The 22,637-nt window shown below is 26.9% G+C and overlaps 1 protein-coding gene across 1 annotated transcript; it reads left to right on the top strand.

The window, feature by feature from the left end:
• The first annotated feature begins 8,762 nt into the window (after positions 1–8,762).
• LOC113548781 (protein crumbs-like) lies at positions 8,763–15,584 on the top strand. Its single transcript, XM_026949844.1, has 4 exons — positions 8,763–9,102; positions 13,255–13,389; positions 14,125–14,253; positions 15,474–15,584. Exons 1-4 carry the CDS (start codon positions 9,054–9,056, stop codon positions 15,527–15,529), a joined length of 369 nt encoding a protein of 122 aa, XP_026805645.1. The 5' UTR covers positions 8,763–9,053; the 3' UTR covers positions 15,530–15,584.
• Positions 15,585–22,637: the final 7,053 nt, after the last annotated feature.

Below are 22,637 nucleotides of genomic sequence, written 5' to 3'. Positions count from 1 at the left end.
TAATTCGAAAGCGTCAAATAATAAAAAAAATGATTGATAATACTATAATATAATAATTTAATGTGTATACTTATAAAACGAAAATTTATATGTAATGCTGGTTGGAATTTAGTTTTTTTTAAATAAATAAACTACTATACAATCTATACGTAAATAAAAATTATAATATTATGTTGGCTAGTAAAGAAATAATTGCACAATACTATATTGGCTATAAATATTATTATTATGTATAATAATAAGCTAGTGATTGAATTGTCTTGTTGACGACGATTGCATATAAGTGTTATTATTAATTTACTGTGTAATTAATGGTTAATTGAATACATAAGAAATTTATTTATATCGTAATATTTCAACAGTGAATTGTTTTGATTGTCCCCAATACATTTTTGATTTTTTTTAAATTCAATTTTTAATTTTTTATGTAGTGTTTAAAATAATGTTGTCAATTAATCCAATTTTTTTCCTCAACTTAGATAATAACCAACAAAGTACTACGTGTGATTAGATATTCAGTGAAACAATTAAGATGTGGCTGCAGGTCGTATACTATAAACTATATAGCGTTATAGTTAGGTTCTTAAGTTTTTTTATTCTTTAATTTCTTTCTTTCCTGTTTTATTTTAATTTAAGTTAGTGTTAGTAATGTTACGTATAGTTAAAAATTCGCAATCGAATTAAAGGTGGACTTATTAATACAAGGTTAATAATTTATTATTATTATTATTATCATTATTTTTAAATTATTTGTAATTTTATTATTCTATTCTCTATTGTATTAGGTATTATTATTTTTTTAGTTAAATGTATTAATTTTAAATAGTATTCTTTTAATTCGTGCGTTTAATTTAAGTCTTATGTTATATTTCATTAATTTAAACTTAGTCTTAGTTCTATAGTCTATAGAACTTATAGTCTATAGTCATCTCAATAATGTATTAATTTACAATCATTGAAATTCAGTGAAATTTTACCAACGTTATTATATTTAACCACGTTTTCCTTCTTCAAATCACGTACAAAATCAAATCGAATGTAGATATACTAAAAACATATAAAAAAAAATTTTCCGACCAAAAACAGTAAATTACTTGATGATGAAATTATAGATAAAATGTATGCACTATGTGTACATAATGTGGATTAGGCCTTAACGACAGTGGTGCAGCTACACATTAAAGCGACCAAAGTCAAATTATTTCTATACGATTCCATTATGATGGAAATTATTCTCTTCGCGCTATTTCAATTGATTACCTAAATGTTAACTATTATCGGCATTACCGCACATGTAAGTCCCTAACAAAATGCTATACGCCAAAGCAACTGCAGCTAACCTAGCATGCTAGCTCTGTTGTCACTGTAGTAGGTATGCCACTGTTTAACGGGGATACCACAATAAAAAAAACGCGCCGTGTGTAATACCTCATGCTTTTAAACATCATTCAATATTCCAATGTTGTCGTGTTATAAGCTAAGGTGGTGAGGAAACTTACACACAATTACCTAGTTGTTTAATGCGTTGGTTATTATACTATGTATAATAATTTTATGTTAATCTAAACGGCACACTGTATACGACGCACTCTTTAATTAATAATTAATAATATAAAATAAATATAGGTAAATTATTTAAGAATTTATTACGTAGGCTAATCTAGCCATTCCCAATTTGTTTACGACTTTTAAAAACTGGATTGAGACTATACGATTATTTGCATAATTATGATATAAGTAATTTATTATGTTAATACTAAAAACAAAATTAAAATTATATAAATTATGCTATTTCAAGTATCTTATTAGTACCAACTAAGACTAATTCTAGTCAAGACCTCCCTTCGCTATTATCAGGAGTCATCGATATCAACGAATGTACACTTAAAATTATAAAGTTATATTTAGGCAATTCACTACGCATTAGAAATTTGATTTTTATGCATTTAAAATATTCTTCCTAGGAACATACAATAAAACATGTAGATATAATTACACTATTTAAAAAATTAAAACTATAACTATATTAATAGAAAAAATATTATTTATTTTTGAAAATGTTGTTTTTAATAACTTAAAATTATGTAAATGTTTTTTTTCCGAAAACATTAATATGTTTTGATAAATAAGTGTGTATTTTTAAAAGAATCACGTTGTGTAATATATATTACAAGCACCGTCCACTACATTTCCACGGTAGCATAATACGATAATGAAAAATAATAGCGCTTTTCCTATAAAGCTTACACCATTATTCACTCATTGCATGATAATTTATACTTATATAAAATACATATTTTGCAACTATTGAGGGCCTTGCGAGAGTATTGTGAATTAATATGGTGATTTCATGAGATCACTACAGAGATTATTATTACATATTAATCATATTATAATAATTAAATAATACAATTATTGTTTGCTAAAAAAAAAACTTGACCTCATCATACATATCGTATTTATAGAGAATTGTATCATAATAATTATAATATTATGTGCAGCCCGGTACTAGACGATACGGGTAACTGCCAGTTTATTTTTTACTGAAAACAAGTACATAGTACTCAATAAACTACAAAAAATATTATACCTTCTGTTTTTATTTTCATGAAATTGGATTACTGTAATTTACGACGACTGAACGTTATTTACCTATAATAGCATATAAGGTATACTTAAGATTTTATTATTTTAGAACAGAAATACTCATTTAAATTTAGAATATTAGTAATAAGTTCCTATAATACTGTATATAATTATACGTATTATTATAGAGTTAAAAAGTATCAGAGGGGTACTTATTTTTGCACGTGGTATGAAAGCGCGTCACGTCTTACGTTTATAATATTTTTGTTGAAGAGTATACTACATATACGTCGTATACTCTCAAGATTTTTTTTCAATATTATGAGTATACTGCGTATGCTTTCAATCTCATTTTTTTCCATATTATTGACACGCTCTTTACCGGCTTAACTCCTATAGACCATAAGAAAAATATTCTTATTGTATTAAATTTTTATATTTGCTGATATAGTATACTCTCAAAAAAATAAATGGAACACCACTGGGTATAAATATATAAACGGTGAACTAACACGCGTGACATAGAAAAAATGCATTCACGCAAAATTATTAATATTTATATGAAAATATTTTAAAATATATTATGTATAATAATTATTATTTTTATATATTTGAGTAATCTTAATTCTTAGTAATCTTGAAGAAATAATAATAAAGAATACTATTTTTGAGGATTTGATGTATCGATTTGTCTAAATATTGTCTCAAAACAAATGATATCTATTTAAATTTACAAAATTATTTTTTTTTTTTGTCAAATAGTAATAAAGTTTATAACCGATATATCAAACCATCATTATGATTCTCTATAATTTTTTTAATTATATTTTTAAGATTTTACTATAAGATTATTCAAAAATCATAAAACGATTTTACATGAATGCATTCAGCGTGTGGGTCTGAAAAGAGAAAACAAATATATTGAGTTGACATCCAAATATTATAATGTTTTGTAAGTATGACTCTATAAAAGAAAAAAATTTGAATTGTTTTCCTCAGTCCATTCTGTAAACAAGTTCAGTAAATCATTAATTGGGCGAAAATTTCTATTTTTACTCATTACTATAATTATCGCGTATTTACCTACTACTAAAAAAATACTATATTTTCAATTATTGAAAACGTAATAATATTATATTTTTATAATAGTTTATAAAAAGAAAATAAATACGACATAGGTACACGTGAAAATTTAATTTGTTAAATAAAGTGTACCTACCTAATTAGTACCTATTCACAATGCAGAATTTCCGAGTATACAGATAAATACTATAATAAGGATTGAAAAAATAATCTATTTTATTTTCAGTTTTGATCTTAAATAACCTCTTGATATTATACTATATTGTATAATATTAACAATGGTTCTGTTTGATAAAAAAAAAAAAAAAAAATAGTACCCAGTGTAGTTATACAATATTATTCTTTCTTTAGTCTTAGTCTTAGGTCTCTACACTGTATAGAGTTATAGTTGTATATACACTGTCATATATTATAGAAACGGCTTATATTTCATTAAATTTATTTAAAAAACAAAGTTTTGGTTATTAGTTAGGTTTGACTTAAGGTTTTAAGACTTGAATTATAATATCTAAATCGTATTTCACAAAATACTAATTAACTCAATCATGGAAATAACTTCAAAGAATAGGTAATAAAATAATTATCGTATTATTTTTTTTCTTTTAAGTTGACTATTATCTATTTAAATGTTATTCGATTATCTTCCACAAACGTTTAACTTATTAATAATTTTAATGGAATATACGATTAATCATGTTATAATTTTCTTTCATAAAATATATAATAATATATTATGTAACTATGTATTACATTTACGCAAATTGTGATTTTATAATAAAATCGTAAAAGTTTTAAATAATATAGAGGAAGTACTGATTAAAATATTTAACCTTTTACATATTATTATATATTGAAGGTTAATAATGTTAATATACTTAAGGGGAAATTTATAAAGTTCATTATAGAGTTTGTCGTAAAGCTAACTAGAAATTAAACACGTTAAAAATATTTAATCATAATTCCTAATATGGGTGGTTTCCATCTGAAAACAAAATAGCTAAAAATTGTATTACAAATTTGTCACTACAGTTACCACAGTATTTAATATAATATATTATATAATGCATTTTATAATTGTTCACGTTCACCCATAATTATTTTAATCAATTCCAATAGATTTTTCATTTTTAAAAAAATTTGTAGTCTAATAAAAAAAAAAATTGATTAGTGATAAGTAAAATTGAACACTACATGCAATCGAGACAGGAATCTGTAAAAGGTGGCATGCAATTCAGATGTTCCAATTTATGTTTTTTTTTTTTGGATGCAATTCGAATGCAACGAGTTTTATTATTTTGTACAATTATAGTATTATACCGGTTATCACTTAACTACCGCGGTATACTTTATTTGGTTACATAATATAATCACCCGGAAATATTAAGTTAAAATATTTTTTAACTTATTTATAATCTACTAGTTGCCCGAACTTCCTCCGGAAGAAATTATTTTTTTATAATTTAATTTAAAAACATATGACTATTTTTTGGCTATACAAATAATATAATATAATAACATATTGTAGTTATTGTTATTGCTGATTTCTGAAAATTATATATCCTACATTTTGAATTCAACCACTGGAGTGGTAAATTGTATTCTTTTTATTATAGAATAGAGATAAGGAAGAAAAAAATGTAACAATAAATTATTTGTTCAATGAATAATAATATTTATTTTGAATGGAAAAATGCAAGTGCAAACAAATAAATAATTAATAATAATAATAACAGTAATAAATAAACAAGCAAATATATAAATAATAATTATTACTATGAGAGGAAGCCGATAAGGCCAGAGACGTTCAAAACCGGTTTCCTTCGTCTCCAAAATCAGGTTAAATTCTTAAATATATAGATCAATAATAGACATATTAAACCATAATATTATAAACTGTCTTCTTCTCGTTTTAAAATAGTTAGGAATATTGGTATATTTCAGTCGAACAAATTTACCGAGTGCCGACTATTGACTAAAAATCAATATTGATACTGAGTGGACACTCCCGACCATTTGTGTCACTCTACCGCTTCACGATCACCCTTTAGTTTGGTTTGTCCCTGTATAATTGTCAAGGTATACCTGGTGTGGTATGTACTTCTATAATAATATTATTTTATTATTTGTAAATGTTCGAAAGCTTAAAGTATCATTAACAAGACAGTATACAATAAAAAATACATTCATCATTCCGTTCAGAACCTAAAAATATGATATCCAAGGGGATAAATAAAATTAAAATATCATTTATAAAACAAAACATAAAAAATAAAAATATATAAGTATAGATTTATTGTTTCGTGCAGAAAAAGTTCTAATTATTTTGGATATTAAAAAATTGCAATTATACCTGATTTTGTTTAAAATGGTTCATTATCATTGAAACACATATGCTTAATTCTAATGATATTATAGGTATTACAAATTATATATTTTATGCTTGTAGAATTTGGGCTTATAAATATTTCCTATATGTAATATGTATATAGGAGTGTTATACCCATCTAATGATTATAAAATTAAAACAAGCTCAACGCTATAACACAGAATGCAGATAATATTAATACTTTTGTATTTTGGCTTTAATTACTATAGGTCAGAAGTATTTAACACTAATGTTGACCTACAGTGTGCTGTTATAGTCCTGTAATTATTCAAAATTAAACTGTCTATTTATTATAAAACATTAATAATTAATACTGTATGTCCGTACGATGGACCGCTGCAGAGATAACGCATAATCGACGCGAGACGTACCCATTATAACGTGAGCAAGTAGGCAACTGTATTTAATATAATAATGTAGAACGTTTTGTTTATTCACTTTAAAATATTAAAAAAATATGTATTAAATTTTTCTTTAGTTTGATAGTGAGAACAAAAAATCATAAAATTATTTAGCGAAAATCAAATGGTATACCAAATAACACATTATTATAACCTTTATTATATAAAATATTTGACGTAAGGCCTGTGTTTAAATTGGGCGTTAAACTATTTATTTAATTTATTTTTTAATCATTTAATTTATCAGTAAACCACAAATTAACAACTAATACATCTATCTTTTATGATGTATAGAAAACTTCATCATATCTATAAAGTATAAACAATATAAATAATAATGTATATGCATTTATGCTATACCTACTTCAGGTAGGTATAATGAATACTACGATTACATTTATAAAAAATGATTAGAATTTTTGATCACGTGGAATCATGTTGTTATTTTCTCGATGAGTCTTAAATTTATAATGAAATTTCTGATTTCAACTCGTTAATTATAACTTACAAAGAAAGATAGTTTTTTCCGCGTGATGTGCACACGTGTTTCGATAGAAAAATGTTTTAACAATTGTATAATACTATCAATAATGTATAATAATTTATTGTTAAATAAAACTAGAATTTCTAAGAGTACATATTGCTTATAAAATATCATTTTATCTATGTAGTAATAATAATTGTTTTATGCAAGCATCAAACTATTATATCAAATCATATATTTAGTAAGTAAAACCTAAAATGTAAAATCATGTTTTTTACCTAATACCATTAATAGGTATTTGCAGTTTTTTCCATTTTTTCGAGAAAATATTTTAATGTTTTTTCAATTATTTTTTATATATTTATTTGTTATCTTTGGTACTTGGACATTTAATTACGAGAATAATACTCTTCAACACATATTATGCACTTCTGCAAACTTTAATTTTTTTGTATAGATTATTGTAAATGTATTACCTACCTAGGTAGCCAGGTAGGAACACAATATCACCTATATAATATATATTGGCTAATTGGCTTTACTTTTTTAAACCTCGGGTAATATAGATTGAACTCAAAATTGACGCAGGACAGTCAAAATATATATTCGCCAAATTGAAATCATATGCTATGAACCCCATATTTATTATAAAAAAAAAACTGATCAATAAACTATTATAAGATGTCACGTAATATGTATATATATTTATATAAATATAATATATATTCTTCACATAAGTAGGTACCAATAGATAATATGTTATACACGTGTAAAACGTGATATAATATGTATATTAACTATGTTCTAACTTTATACAGGGCGGTTCTTTAATGCATTAGTTTAGGTATCTGTATATTCATTATTTTAACGAGCTTTAATTGCTTTTGTATTATTTTTTTTAAATTTAAAACAAGCGAATATTCATACATCCAGTATGTTATATTGTCTTCATTTTTCAACTATAATAGTTTTAACCCTTATTATTATATATGTATATATCTTTGCCGAGAAATCCACTATACGTGATTTTTGTGATAAAATGGTAACTGGTAACATCGTTTTTTTTTTTTTTTGTTATTTCAACTGACCGTTTTCAATTGGTAATAAAATAATCTTAAATTGAAACAAAAAGCAAATTGATATTAAGGAAAGTTCTCCAAAGAGTAAAACGGAAACGAAGAAAACCCTTCGAAATTTGTGTTTTGCCGTTTACTCACCTCTCGTATTTAAATTTTGAACGGTCATCGGGAATAAAAAAAAAAAATCGTTTGATAATATTCACTATACCATCTGAAACAATTTTTTTAAGAATCGTTTTTGTTCTGACCATAACAGTCAATGTAATAATAGTGTAGTATAATAGTACATTGTTAGTGGCTTTTGCGCCAATTGGCCGACGGCGGCGTGTGCGTGAGGGTGGAGAAAACGACGATGCAACTGCAACACACTTCAGGTACGTGGAGTAGGTACCTAAAATGCTTTAAATTTTCCCAATAAAACAGAAAATTCCGAAATTTAGAGCCGTAGTCAAAATAATCACGCTGTATATCTACCATGTATCATGTATATTTACAGCACACCACTGCAGACCATCAACACATCGTAGCGTATATAACGTATATAATTGTAGCAACAGAGTTCAGTGACAGCAGTATACATATATACATTTATAACATGCATGTACATCACACATAACCGGAAATAAATTTAATTTGAAACGATAAACCACTACACGGAGCCAATAATGTGTTATAAAACGTTATTAAATTGAGATAAACACAAAATACATATCACTCTCTGCTGCACATGATGATTATATTATATATATTCACATATACTATAAAATGTACCGCGATCACCGGGTGGGCGTGCGTGCATGTGCGTTACAATAGTACAGGGACGATAATTTAGATGCATCCCGTCGTCTATTTCCAGTTTGTGCACATGTGTTCAACATTTGTCCGACGTATACACGAGTCGACCGTTAACGCCAGCTGATCGCGAGTCTTTTATTAAGTTTTTACCGTCGTCGTCATCGTCGTCGCCTGGAATTTGAGGAGAGCCTCCTCAGACACGAAATCTCCTCGAGAATATAGTTTAACCACGGACGACCATGGACTACGCTACGCCGATGATCCTGCCACTATTGCTGATCACTACCAGTAAGTAATGCACATCGTACACAAAATCGTGGAGGTTATGCACGCACGCATAATTGGTAACATATAAGTGCAACTAGGTGAACTAGGTGAACTAGGTGGGGGCTTGGGGGTGGTTAACCCCTCCCAAATATGTATTTAGTGTCACCAAATATAATTGGACAATAAATCACGAAAAATATTCTCTTTAATCGAGCGAATTAGGCGTTAAAATCAAGTTTGAACTGTTTCCCAAAATTTGGCTATTATATTTTATATTGGATGAAATATTGGAAATACAACTATAGCCACTCAAAAAGTATATACAAACTTAGTAAAGGGGTGTGGGGGAAATATACACACAGATTAATAAGAAAAATATGAGTTAAAAGCCTCAAAAAAATAATAATAAAAATAACAATAAATTGATCCTAGTTTCGTCTATGATGAGGCTTTTATTGACCCATCGTTGTTGTTGTGGTTATTATTAATTAGGTAATTTTTTTTTTCCGTAGATTTTGAAAACTTATAAAATTGTATACAATGTGTACCAACAGTATACCTGCTGTTTAGTTACTATAGACAATTATAATTAGTAGAGCTACGTAGTCAATGATCATAATTTTATTACGATATCTAAGATGTCTTGGACTCGGAATATAACAATATTAGTAGGTACCTAACTACTTATATTTTATTTACTGAAAATATTAATTGTGTCGATTATACCAATCCCACTGTTGAATATTTATATTATTTATCAGCTAGGTAATAATAAGTAGGGCTTGAAAGTTTTAGAAGTTACATATTTTTCTATATGCTTTCAATTTATAAAATACAATGGCGAGTTTAAAAAAGAAAATTTAAAATGAATACTTCTACAATTTCGCAAAACTTAATCAGTTTAAAAAAATTTAATCTATTTTTTTTCATTAGTACATTAATCACTTATACATATATATATATATTATGTGTTTATCAATAAAACTTATAATACAATTTTATCAAGACACAGACAGAAACTATAGTACCTACTATAATCATAGTTTGATTATATTTATTTAATAATGTATACAGTAATTAAAACCAAAAATTTCAAAAACATTTTTAATCTTTACTTGATGAATCCTTTAAATTAACTGAAAAAACCCATGCAGATATTTCAACAGTACATTAAATTGGTTAAGTTTTCAGTTAATTAGAAAATTAATTATTAAGTTAAAAATATATATACTTTCTAGCGTAATTTAAACTTTTTAATTAGTTAATACTTTTGGCATTTGCCAAACTATACTTTATATTGAATACATTATATTACCATAATATTATCATTTAATTCAACATTTTTTGTTTACTTTTGAAAATGTAGTTCGTTGGTATTGCATGGTAAGTGATTACTAAAATGTCTTAAATTCGGGTAAGCCTAGGATGATGATAAATATATACATTTTTACATAAGTGCAGGATTCTTTACACCAAACTAATTAAGACATAATTATATTTTTATTTTCTAGAATATTTCATGTGGTTAATATGTTATAAAAGTTTAGTCTACCTCAAATGCATAAATGATTATTTTATTGACAAACTAAGTTTTTTAATTTTTGATTTTATTAAACTATTTAAATGTTATTATTCACCGAATGTTCTTTAAATAATCGCATCGTTTGTATTTGTAAGTAGAAAGTTAAAAGACTGCCCTATTAACTATTATTACTCATTACAGTATTATTTATTTTAATATAATTATTAAAATAATGATTTTGAAATAACTCGTACCTATAACCTATTAACTATATATTATTTTGTACGACCTGACATTATACTATATGTTATGACGTGCTTACACGCAAATACGCACATAAATAATATCCAAATAGTGTCTGTTTGGTATAACTTATATATTTTATTGGCATTGGAGAACAATAATAGAAATATTAAAAAGAACATTTTTCGTAATCTATTTGCAATTACGCGTATACATCTTAATTAATAATATCGGTTCGTTGATAGGAAAAAACAATTATTTATTATTGCTTTGGGTTTGATAAGATAGGTAGCAGATAGATAAATACCTAGGTACGTATTATTATAATTTATGTATAATGTTATAAGTTATGATATCATAAAGTTCTATTATTTTTTTGTACATATTGTACATTATTTTTGTTAAATAAATTTCACGCCGTTATGTCGTGCACTGTAACACAACAAACAAACGTCATTGTTACGGTATTGGTTATACTGAAGTACTAAAATTTTATTGGTTTCACTTGAGAGAAATCGATTAGGAAAAAAATTAAACATCATAGAATATTATGAAATTATTAAAATTTATAAACAGTAAACATGCTGCTGGCTTAAAAGTTCTAAATAAAACTACGCATAAATTCATAGTTTTGTACATCCTGACATCCTGTGCATAGCCACGCACAAATACATTAAAACAACAAATTATTAATACATACATGTATATATTTATATACTTGATTCGTTTTTTTTTTTATTTGCCAGTTTATTAGTTTTATACGGTTCATCGTTGTTGTATTATTAATCGTATTTCAACAATTCACTACCAATCGCAATCGTTCCGATCACTGTTGTTTATGTTTTTTTCTTATGATTTCATCTCTCTCTATCTTTACATATTATTTATAGTATAATATCCCATCATACTCGGTTCGGTGGCAGCGAACTTGCAAGACAGTTATTTAGACTTAATACACCTGAAATTGTTGTTTACTGCGGTTAGATAGATTGATGTGTGCGAACTCGTGATACGGGTTTTTCAAATTATAAGTAATAGATATCCCCTATAGACTATAGTCAGTTGACTCACCAGCGCTCTACACATATTCGTGTATAGACAATAACACAATACCTAAAAGACACCAAATGTTTACTGCACACCCTTAAGACGCAACACGTGCAAGTGTTACACAACGCGAGCATTATTTCTCCCGAAATTTCCCAAATCTCGGAAGACTTGGATCCTACATCGCCGTAATAGTGGTTAAAAAAATAAACATTATGTTAATTAACGGCACTATTCATATATAGTTTGGAATTCGCAAACGGTCTGGGACACGTCTCACATCGTGCGTCGCAGTCGTTGTTCCAATTTACCACTTAACCGTGGCGTTGAAAATCTCAGAGAATTAAATCGTCCAAAACAGCTGCAGGATACATCATATCACGTATATGACACGTGTAGTACCTATCTCAACTATGTAGTGAATTCACTATTCACAGTATGGTCCACAGAGGCATGGAGTATCTACATCTGTTATTTCTTTGTCCCGTCTAGCGTGGGGTTGAAGATATACCCTCTTATTCTTGATATTCCACTACTAGGTATACACAGCGGCGATAGGCCTTTGAAATCTCCACTCCGTCATAATATACAATATACATCAATATCATACTCCTAACCTCGCCGACCCAAAGCACTGTAGAATATTTCATTAAGTACATACATAATTTTGAAACATCACATTGAGGTTTTTTCAATTGTTTTTACAGTTTTTTTTTTCGACTTATTTACAGAAAAAATTAAAATGATAAAAAAAAATGCAAAACAAAAGATTCACTTTTAATCTATTGTCCTATTGTCCTAGAGTACTTATATTCTATAATTGGATATACCCAAAACATAATGCATTTGGCATTGAGATCTGAGCACTAATACGAGTAATAAGTAAGATACACTGATATATACGAGTATTATTATAGAACACAATAAATGGTATGCAGAGCCAGATCTACGGGTAGAGCGAACCTGGGTCGGTGCCTAGAAGTCTTGATCGGGGGGACGCCAAATTACCAAATAATTAGTGAATATATTATATTAACAGTTATATGCATGGGTGGCTGATTCTTCTTCTAAAATTAGGTCGCTAGTTTTATACTTTGTCACGAGTAAAAAATATACTAGATCCGGCACAATATAACATAATAATATAATAATGCATTTATGCATATAATCCAATATGTATGAATTATTACAAAATATACTGCAAGACATAAATGCGTGATAATTTTTTTGCTCTCCTTGAGATAAATCTGAAGTATACATATCACAATATTCTACAAGGTTAAAAAATGTGGTGCTAGTCACAGCACTGAGTTATATAGATATATGTAATTATAATTTATTTAAGATGTTTTTGATTTCAGTTATACCCGTGTTCGAAGGTTGTGATCAGAGTAGACAAGGTTGTCGAATACAAGAAGGCCAATGTCTCTGCGGCAAGGGTTGCTATTCCGAGTACAGATACAGCAATTACGACGAATGCTACAAAGCGCTTAAAGGTTGTAAAATTTCTAATATACCTTTGAGCGTCACAAAATTATTATGATATAATACCTACACCGGGTGATCAATGTGATTAATTAAAATGAAGACACTCGTTTTTTCAAAAATATATACGTTTTTAAGAATATTTTATTTACATAATTTTAAGTAATTACAAAACGATGAAAACATAAATTTTTAAAACAATTTTACTTTTATCGATATAATTTTATTTTTTTTTTATAACAACATGTACTTTTCATTTCTTATTAGAAAGCGGAATACTTTTTGACGTACTTCTATGAATAAAAATCGAATTTTGGACAAGTATATTATGAATTATATAAGTATTTAAAATTTAGATGAGGCCCCTGCAAAATATTGGTCCACTGCTCACTCATCTAAACTTAAAATATTTATAATTAATAAACTATTTGAAATTTAATTTTTATAGATGAAAATACTCTGAACAATATTCTGCTGCAAGATATGAAATTAAAAATGTATGTTGTCGCTCAAAATAATAGAAACTTAAAACATGAAAAGTAGATATACATAAAACTTTAAAAAATCTATAAATTATAAAAAATCGATTTTAGTTAAAAAAAAATTACCTATAGGCGGGTAACCTTAAAAAAAATCACTTCTATATACATTGTAATATAATATACACGATAGACCCAAGATTTATCAAAACCAATATTCGAGCTGATATATCTGTCTCATAACGGTATTATTTCATGTTTATACAGGTCGTCGATTCGATTTCTGTGCACAAGGCCCGTGTTATCACAACGGGGTGTGCGTTCAAACTTCGCAGGAACCGGGATATAAGTGTAGATGCGCGGGAACTGGATATTACGGATCTAGATGCGAAACAAGTAATAATAATTACGTGATAAAATTGATATTTAAATATTTGACAATATTATTGTATTACTATTATATTATATGATAGAATGTCGTATGTTGGTATATTATACATAATAATATGATATATTACCTAATATTATATGACGTATACCAATCATTTTTATTAGGTATTAAAATACCCACCGTGGCATTATTCATTATTCATCAATATCAATAATATCAATTTTCATAAAATTATTAAAATGTATACATAATAAATATCCTAGGGAATTTTTACCGGGAGTGCTTACTTTAAACTAGAAAAATCATACCCCCCGTGGCCCGGTATATGCAATATAATATGCGCGGATATGATTTGTTTGTTAGACATTTATTTATTTAATATATAATAACAGACGTTAGCCCAATTTAACAGTACAATAATAATAATAATGGCAAGTTATGCAATATGATTTCGATTGTGATACATTTTTCAAAAACAAATTTTTAATTCCAATGTGAGGGAGGGACGGGGAGGTATAATCCCGTTTCGACGTCTCAATGACATAAAATATACATAAACATCACATAAAACAATTATTGTTTAGTTCAACTGTTGTTCAGTGGCGGATTTACGTCGGGTCCAGGGAGTCTGGACCCCCCCCCCCCCGACACTGATATACACATATATAATTATATAACGCATACACAAGGTCTTACACGGTAGGTATACCGTATAACATAATATATTTATATATTTCAAATATAAGCAGGTTGATTATCAAGAATGTACTGAAATAATAATAATAATATAGTATAATATTTTACCATCGTATTTTCATAGTAAGTTTTGATAAAATGGTCCGTCGTACCTAACGTTAATTCCCGATATTTTGTTATATTGCGATAGTGGGTTTATCTGCGTATTTTCCCACTATAGCCTATAGGGGACAATATTATAACACTATTTCTGTTATTTCATACCTACTATTAAAATGTATAGATTAGTTGACCGACCACAATTGACATTGAAACTGACACACTGCAATAATACAATAGTCGATACATAATATGTTTTAAGGCCCCCCCCCCCTAGAAAAATCTTGAAAATCCGCCACTGAAACAATAAATATAATATATCAGGTATATATATATATATATATTTCAATGATTGTAATTTGTCTGTTATGCTTGTAAATGTTTATATAGTATTATAATATAGATGTTCACATTTTTATTATGATTTCAGAATGTTACGGTCAGAATGCGAAGCAGGAAGTACCGTTTGAATGTATCGTTATCTAACTGCAATAGATTTATTTTTATTTTTAAATTTTATAAACAATCTTATATCATATCATTTATGCTTTTATGTTTTTAACCAGACATTTTTCAACGAGAAACACAATTCACCTCTTTATACACATTACATCCATTAAATATAACCTATTATCCGTGCTTGTGTCTTACCTCTTACATACGAAATGACTGATTAAATAAGTGATACAACATAATTAGTTATTATACTTAATAAATATAGATCAGGGGTGGCCAAACTTTTTGTGGTCATGATCTACTAAAAATATACTTCACCTTTAAGGATCGACTTCCATAGAACATTTTATATTATTGAATAACTATAATTATTAAGAAACATACTTGCATAAAGTATTAAAGTGTATATAAACATACAAGATGTATTATAAACTAATTACTAATTACTATAAATAATATAATAATAAATAATAATTTCTAAAATCGAATTACTTAAGTCTAATTAACATATTATTTTGTTGAGGTGTGATATTGCATGATTGACTTTGAAGTTGTCCACGATCGACCATTTGGCCGCCCCTGATAACTGTATATTTATTTTCAAGTGTATAGGCAAGATGCCTGCACATTATCATTGCAATTGATATTTTATATAAATAATAGGTACCTACTTGATATTTTGATAATCAATACATTAAAAATTGATTAAAAAATCCAATAATTTTGAATTAAATATGTTTTTAATATAAACAGTTATATAAGTAAAGTGATAGTCATATACAATAGATACAGTCATTTTCTTTAATTTAAAATTAAATTAAAATCAGTCTATTATTCTATGTAATAAAATATGATTATCAATAATCTTTACAACATATTAATTGTTATAAATTTAAAATATTGATGATTTACGTCAAAACGGAAATGTATGTAGACCGTCATAATTATAAATCTTCATAGACCTATAAGGCTATAAAGACTAACCTATGTCGTCGACGACGGTAGGCACCGTAGATTCCAGGTGCCCTAGCGGTAATGGCACCACTCACTGAACCAGATATTTTCATTTGGGGGGAGGGGGGGGGGGGTGATATCGGGAGAAATTTATTTTTTGGTGGACAATTTATGTATATAATAATAATAATTCTCAACTTCTTTATTTTTAACATTAAATTATATAGTGATGCGCATTGAAGGGGAAAATTCAAATGTTGGGTGGCACTTGCAACGCTGGCCACTTTGTAGCGCCACCCCTATGCGACTGTGCCTTGGCCTACTAATATTGCTGTATTGGTATCACCAATCATTATTAATAACCTGAACGGCTGGAACAGTTGTCGGACTTTATAAATCTTATTATATAAAATATTTGGTAAACACTTACTAATTGATTTTAGAAATTTCAATTTTAAATTGTATAAGCAAGTTAACAAATTACCAGTTTATGCAATATCTAGGCATCTAGCTTTATGCAGGAACATACATAGGCGCGAACAGACTCTAAAAGTAAGTACCTATATCTACCTATATATAATGGCCATTTGTTACTATCGGTCCTCTAGGTATATTAAAACTATTAGAATTTTTTAAATTTAAGGTGCTTTTATTATATTATATAATATAAAAAAGTACAACTCGTACACATCACACAACGTTTTCGAAAGAGTACAGTCATGGTGGGTTAACATAAAAGTTAAAATATAATCAAAAACAGAAAACAAAATTTATAATATTATATTATTATTTTTATCAATAAATAAGAAGGTAATGCTGGTAATCACAAACAAAAAATTGAGAAATTAGTTTCTCAAAATACAAAAACAATTTTTAATATAAATACATAATACTATATTAACTACACGTCATCTATACGTTAAACTGTATATATACTTTCAACTATAGTGCACAAACACTCAGTGAATTATTTTAACTTATAATTAATTAACTTAGGTAATTTAATTTTAATTATTACAGATAATATACGTGCAATTTGATTGGCGCATTGGACACTGCGACATATAAAATAATCACAAGACGTGTTACTGAGCACACGTGTACTGGGTGCCCTGTACGCGCGCCTATAAATAGTATTTATTTAAATCGACTCTGCATATTCAAAGCGCCGTCATAAGTTATGGCCTATTAACTGAATTCTCTAATTCAATCCATGTTTATCGTAGAATTTATAAAACATGTCAAACATTCCTTTTCCCGTAGAATTTTGTACAGCAATAAACAGCATCAATTCAAACTAAATGTTCAAAAATATCTCCGTCTTTGGAACAGTATCTTAGAATAAAAGCGAATTGATCAAGTTTAGATATGTCAGTTGTAGTGTCAATTATTACTGAAAATATAGTATATATACCCAGCAGATTTAATTTATTTTAAAATTTCTTCACGAACTGCAAATCCTCTTAAAGGATCCAATATTGCATTTTGCGAATCTTTTAATATAAATGTCAATCTTAATATGACTGCCAAATTTATTTGTCGGCATTACAAAAAAAAAAACTTAGCAAAATCGAAAATTACAATTGTCTATAAATAGCTTAAAAAAAGTCAAAATATTTTTAAAATTTAATCGTAAATAGATAACGCTAATATAAACATTTGGTGAAAATTTAAAGTATTTACAAAGATTCGTTTTTGAGTTACAGCAAAGTAAAAATTCCCATTTTTTTGTTACTTTTTTAGGGTTTTTCCTAACGCTTTTGAAAACTACTGGAAATTTTTTAATTTTGACCCCCAAAAGTGTTTGAAAATACGCTGTTGGAAATACATTTTTATGTTGTTGATAATGTTATAAAGATGTTACGGGTAAGGATGTTGATGAAATGGTTCGAAAAATATATTTTATGGGAATTATGTTAGTGGAGTTATTTTCGAATTTTAAATGGGTATTACATATTCAATTATTATTATACCAGTTATATGTATTATTTTAAAGATTATTTTTCGGAAGTCGATTACTTATACTTGCTTATACAGTTACACTGAACATAGACATAATTTTCAATGTAATTGTACTACAGTAGATCAAGGTCGTAACTGGGGGAGGGTCCAAGAGTACCCCTCCCAAAATATTTTAATGGTAAATATAGTTTATGATCAGTATTTATATTTTAAAAAAATGTTAGACCCCCCAGAAATATTTTTTCAGTTACAGCCTTGCAGTAGGTAGGTACACAAAGAACAATATATAACAAAAAAAAAAAAGTTTTAGTTAAAGTTAAGATTTTGTATATATAATTTTGATATTTTAAATTTTATTAAAGAAAAATATATATTTTTTTACTTTTCTATTTAACATACTACATTCTATTGAATTTTTTGGTATAATTAAAACTATGAAAACTTATTTTTTATACTTATATTACACAATACAATTGTATATTAAAAACTGTATTGCAAAACTAAACTTTAAAAACTTGTTTGGTCAAATATATTCATTTTTGCAACGTTTATTAATTATATTGTTTTATTAATATATATTTATGTAAAGAATTAAATAATGATATTTTAACATTTAAAGTAAGTTAAAAATGTTATCTGTGATAGAGAGGCAGAGTTATTTAATATAGTATATAATAGTATTTAATGCATTGTTGACAAAAATCTTTAGAATAGACCCTGGACTTACAGTATATAACTACAATAAAGTAGGAAGTAGGATGAGCCAAATTTCAATTAGCTGTTTTGGAAAATGTGGGTAAAAATAAGTCTTATTTAGACATTAATAGTTGATAAAAATAAAGTAACGCTTATTCGCTTGTAAGCCTACATAGATTACCAGTGGCGCACAGTAGATTTTTCACAAGGGTGTCGAAAATATATATTTCGAGGTACCTACCAGTAAAATCTGAGTTTAGGCATAGTATAACTCTTATTTTTAAGTGTTTATGGTTTTTTCTTACTAACAAAGATACTAAAAATAAAATTATATATACAAATAATTATCCTAGTTCACAATTCACTCAGCACTAGTCACCTACCAATTCTCCAAGGGGTGTCAGTTGACACCCCTGACCTTCCCTGTGTGCGCCACTGTAGATTACTTATTCTCTGTTACGACCACATGGTAAAAATTAAAATGGTTTTATATCCTCTTCGATTTAAATTTTAAAATCCCCAGAACTTCTGCACCTGCCACCTACGAATTTTTATTTTTATTCTAATTTCTAAGAAGCCATTAAAAATATATTCTAAATTTCCATTCAAAATTATCACTGTATACAATAAATGCATATATAAGTTTGCAGTATTTTTTACGTAGTCGCTCATCATCAACAATAATACTATAATAGTTTATCTACCTAGAAACCTATACCTAATCTATTAAATAAACAATTTAATTGGTATTGTTTAATTTATTAATTAATAAATTTTGCAATTTGCCACCAGATAAAAAAAACAGTCGAATAATAATCAATCAGTATATGATTATTAATACACATGTATTTTAGTTACCAGTTACATATATTTTATAAAAATCTTATTTTTGTTTTTTACATGCCTATATTTATAATCACCGATACGATAATAGCAAATTATGAAGCAACGGGGTTTTTTTTTTTTTTTTTAATAAACGTAGGATATGTGTTAAGGTTAATACAGATCATTGATTATAAAAAAATATAGACAAAAACAAATATGTTTGTATTTATATTATAATAAACCTAATTTCGAACACGTCAAAAAAACATTAAAATACAATATCTCTATTAAAAAATACCTACCTCGTGGGTTAGGCATAACGCATAACTAAAAAATGTTAACATAGGATATTAGGATATAGCTATAAAGAGTACACTATCCGATCACATTATAATGTTAGGTACATTTATAGACACCGACGTTATTTTTTTGTACTTTATTTGAATTAAACAATCTATACAAGTTATGTACCTATAATAAGCTTAAGTGTTAACAATTATGATTGCAGCCAGAAGACATGGCGGAGAAGCCGCCCACTAGCGATACTCCTGGTCAGTGTTATAAGGTATTTAAGAAGTAGATAGCCGCACTTTCTTTTAGTCTTTCGGAAGGATTGCCGGCATTGGATTGGTAAGATTCTTAGCTAGGATATTTGGACGGTTGAAGAAAATTGTGATAAAAAGCGTAGAATTTCATAATGGCTTCTAACATAGTGTTCATTTTTAGGTCTGAGTGAAGTTAGATTGGATACATAGAAAGAAGGTTTTGTTATTAAACGAAACATTTTATTTTGTTTATATGCGAACCCCATATTTGAATGCCTTATATACAAATGGGTTTAAGGAGGGTTTTGTATACCTAAGTTTAGTTTAGTGTGAAGAGTAAGTTTTGATTTTGCGTTAAAGAAAAATTGGTATATAGACGAGAGTTGAGTTTAATTTTGGTGTTACGAGTATAATGGGCCTAGTTTAGTTTTTTGTCTAAATTTCTTTAAACAACAGAAATATATGGTAATGTAATTTAAATTATTGATTGGTTTGAAATTAGTAATTGATATTTGGGAGATAGTTATTTCCTATGGAAATTTATAATAAATTGTATTCACGCTCCAACAGATTAAGCTTTAGTAAAAATAATAATAATTTATAAAAAAAAAATATAATTTAAATTTATGGGGAGAGGAGATTGAAGTTAACATAATTGTAAAATTGATTAACTAATTAGTAGATTAGTATTATATATTGTAGAACAAATCTTAACTCATTAAGTTGTGTTACTTTAAAAAAAAAAAAATTAACTGACTTTTTAATTTGATAAAATAAAATAATCTATTACATTAAAGTTGAAATTCTTGCTTCAAAAATGATGATGCTTCTGCCAATGTTCAATTTCACATATGATGCAGATCAAATGGAAAAGTGCTAGCTGTAATTTTACTTCATCAATGATTGTTTTTATTATTCTCTTTTCTTTGAAACTTAAAAGTTTAAAGTAACACCATAAGATTTTACTTAAAAGAAATGGAAAATTTACTTCTCTTAAACATTGATGATTGGTATGGCTGGAATGAGCATAGTAATAGTGTTCACATTTAAATAATACATTGTATACACAAAACAACCATTGATCATTAAATTTATATGTGCATTGTGTACTATCAACCACAAACTCAACTAAGAAATAACAGTACAGACGGTTCTAGACTTACCTAAATTATAATAATAAAGCTAATACTGAGTAATGTACAAGCATTACAAGCACAAGTTACAGTATTATTTATTAGAAAGACAAGAAACATAGTAACTGTTTTAAAAAAACAAAATTCATTTTTTAAACATTTAATATTTTTTTTGTCCATTACATGTTTAAAGGATAAATAAAGGATGCAATTGTTTTCAATTCACTTTTTTTTTCAAATAAAAACACATTTCATTATTTGTTTCAAATTGTTTTGTTATTTTTTCAGCCTTACAGTTTCAGCGAGTTAATTATTTTTCCCTAGTGTTTCAGAAAAGTCTTTAACAATTTTTGTCAATAATTGTCTTATTTGGTAATATGTTATCATAGTTCACAAGCAACCCGGAAAAACATGTAATGCTACCTATAATTTTTGCAATTACATTAATAATTATTATAATAATCATCTCATGATCTACTTGAATTATTAGTAGGCTATGTTATAAATTATAATTACTTGACTACATATATAAATATGATAATGCTCACAATAACTCATGCTACTTAAATACTACATATTTAAACTTCTTAAAATACACGTACATTTTTATTTAAAGGCCATATATGTAACCTTAAAATATTCCTGATCCCTCAAGTTAATAAATACAATTTAGTTAAATATATCTAACCAAACATAAAAAAAAATTGTGCATTAGCATACTAAAATTGTTCAGCAAAAATTATTGGTTAAACTTGTAAATACAATTAAGTATATTATGTTGAATATTATATAAATGCTTTTTTATATTGTATAAAGCAAATTCAAATAACTTTAAGTTACAAATAGATATTTAGTTTAAGTTAGATAATTAATTAAAAAATATCATGATAATTAATACTTTTATAAGAAGAATAATATAGTATATATTTTTAAGAAAATTTAATTTTGGTACATTAAAATAATGATGACCCAAATTGCACACAATTAGATATCAAATAGTTGCTGAATAATTTTAGAGAGTTT

This window comes from Rhopalosiphum maidis, chromosome 4, assembly GCF_003676215.2.
Source record: "Rhopalosiphum maidis isolate BTI-1 chromosome 4, ASM367621v3, whole genome shotgun sequence".
NCBI lineage: Eukaryota > Metazoa > Arthropoda > Insecta > Hemiptera > Aphididae > Rhopalosiphum > Rhopalosiphum maidis.
This window is presented reverse-complemented; position numbering and strand designations above follow the sequence as displayed.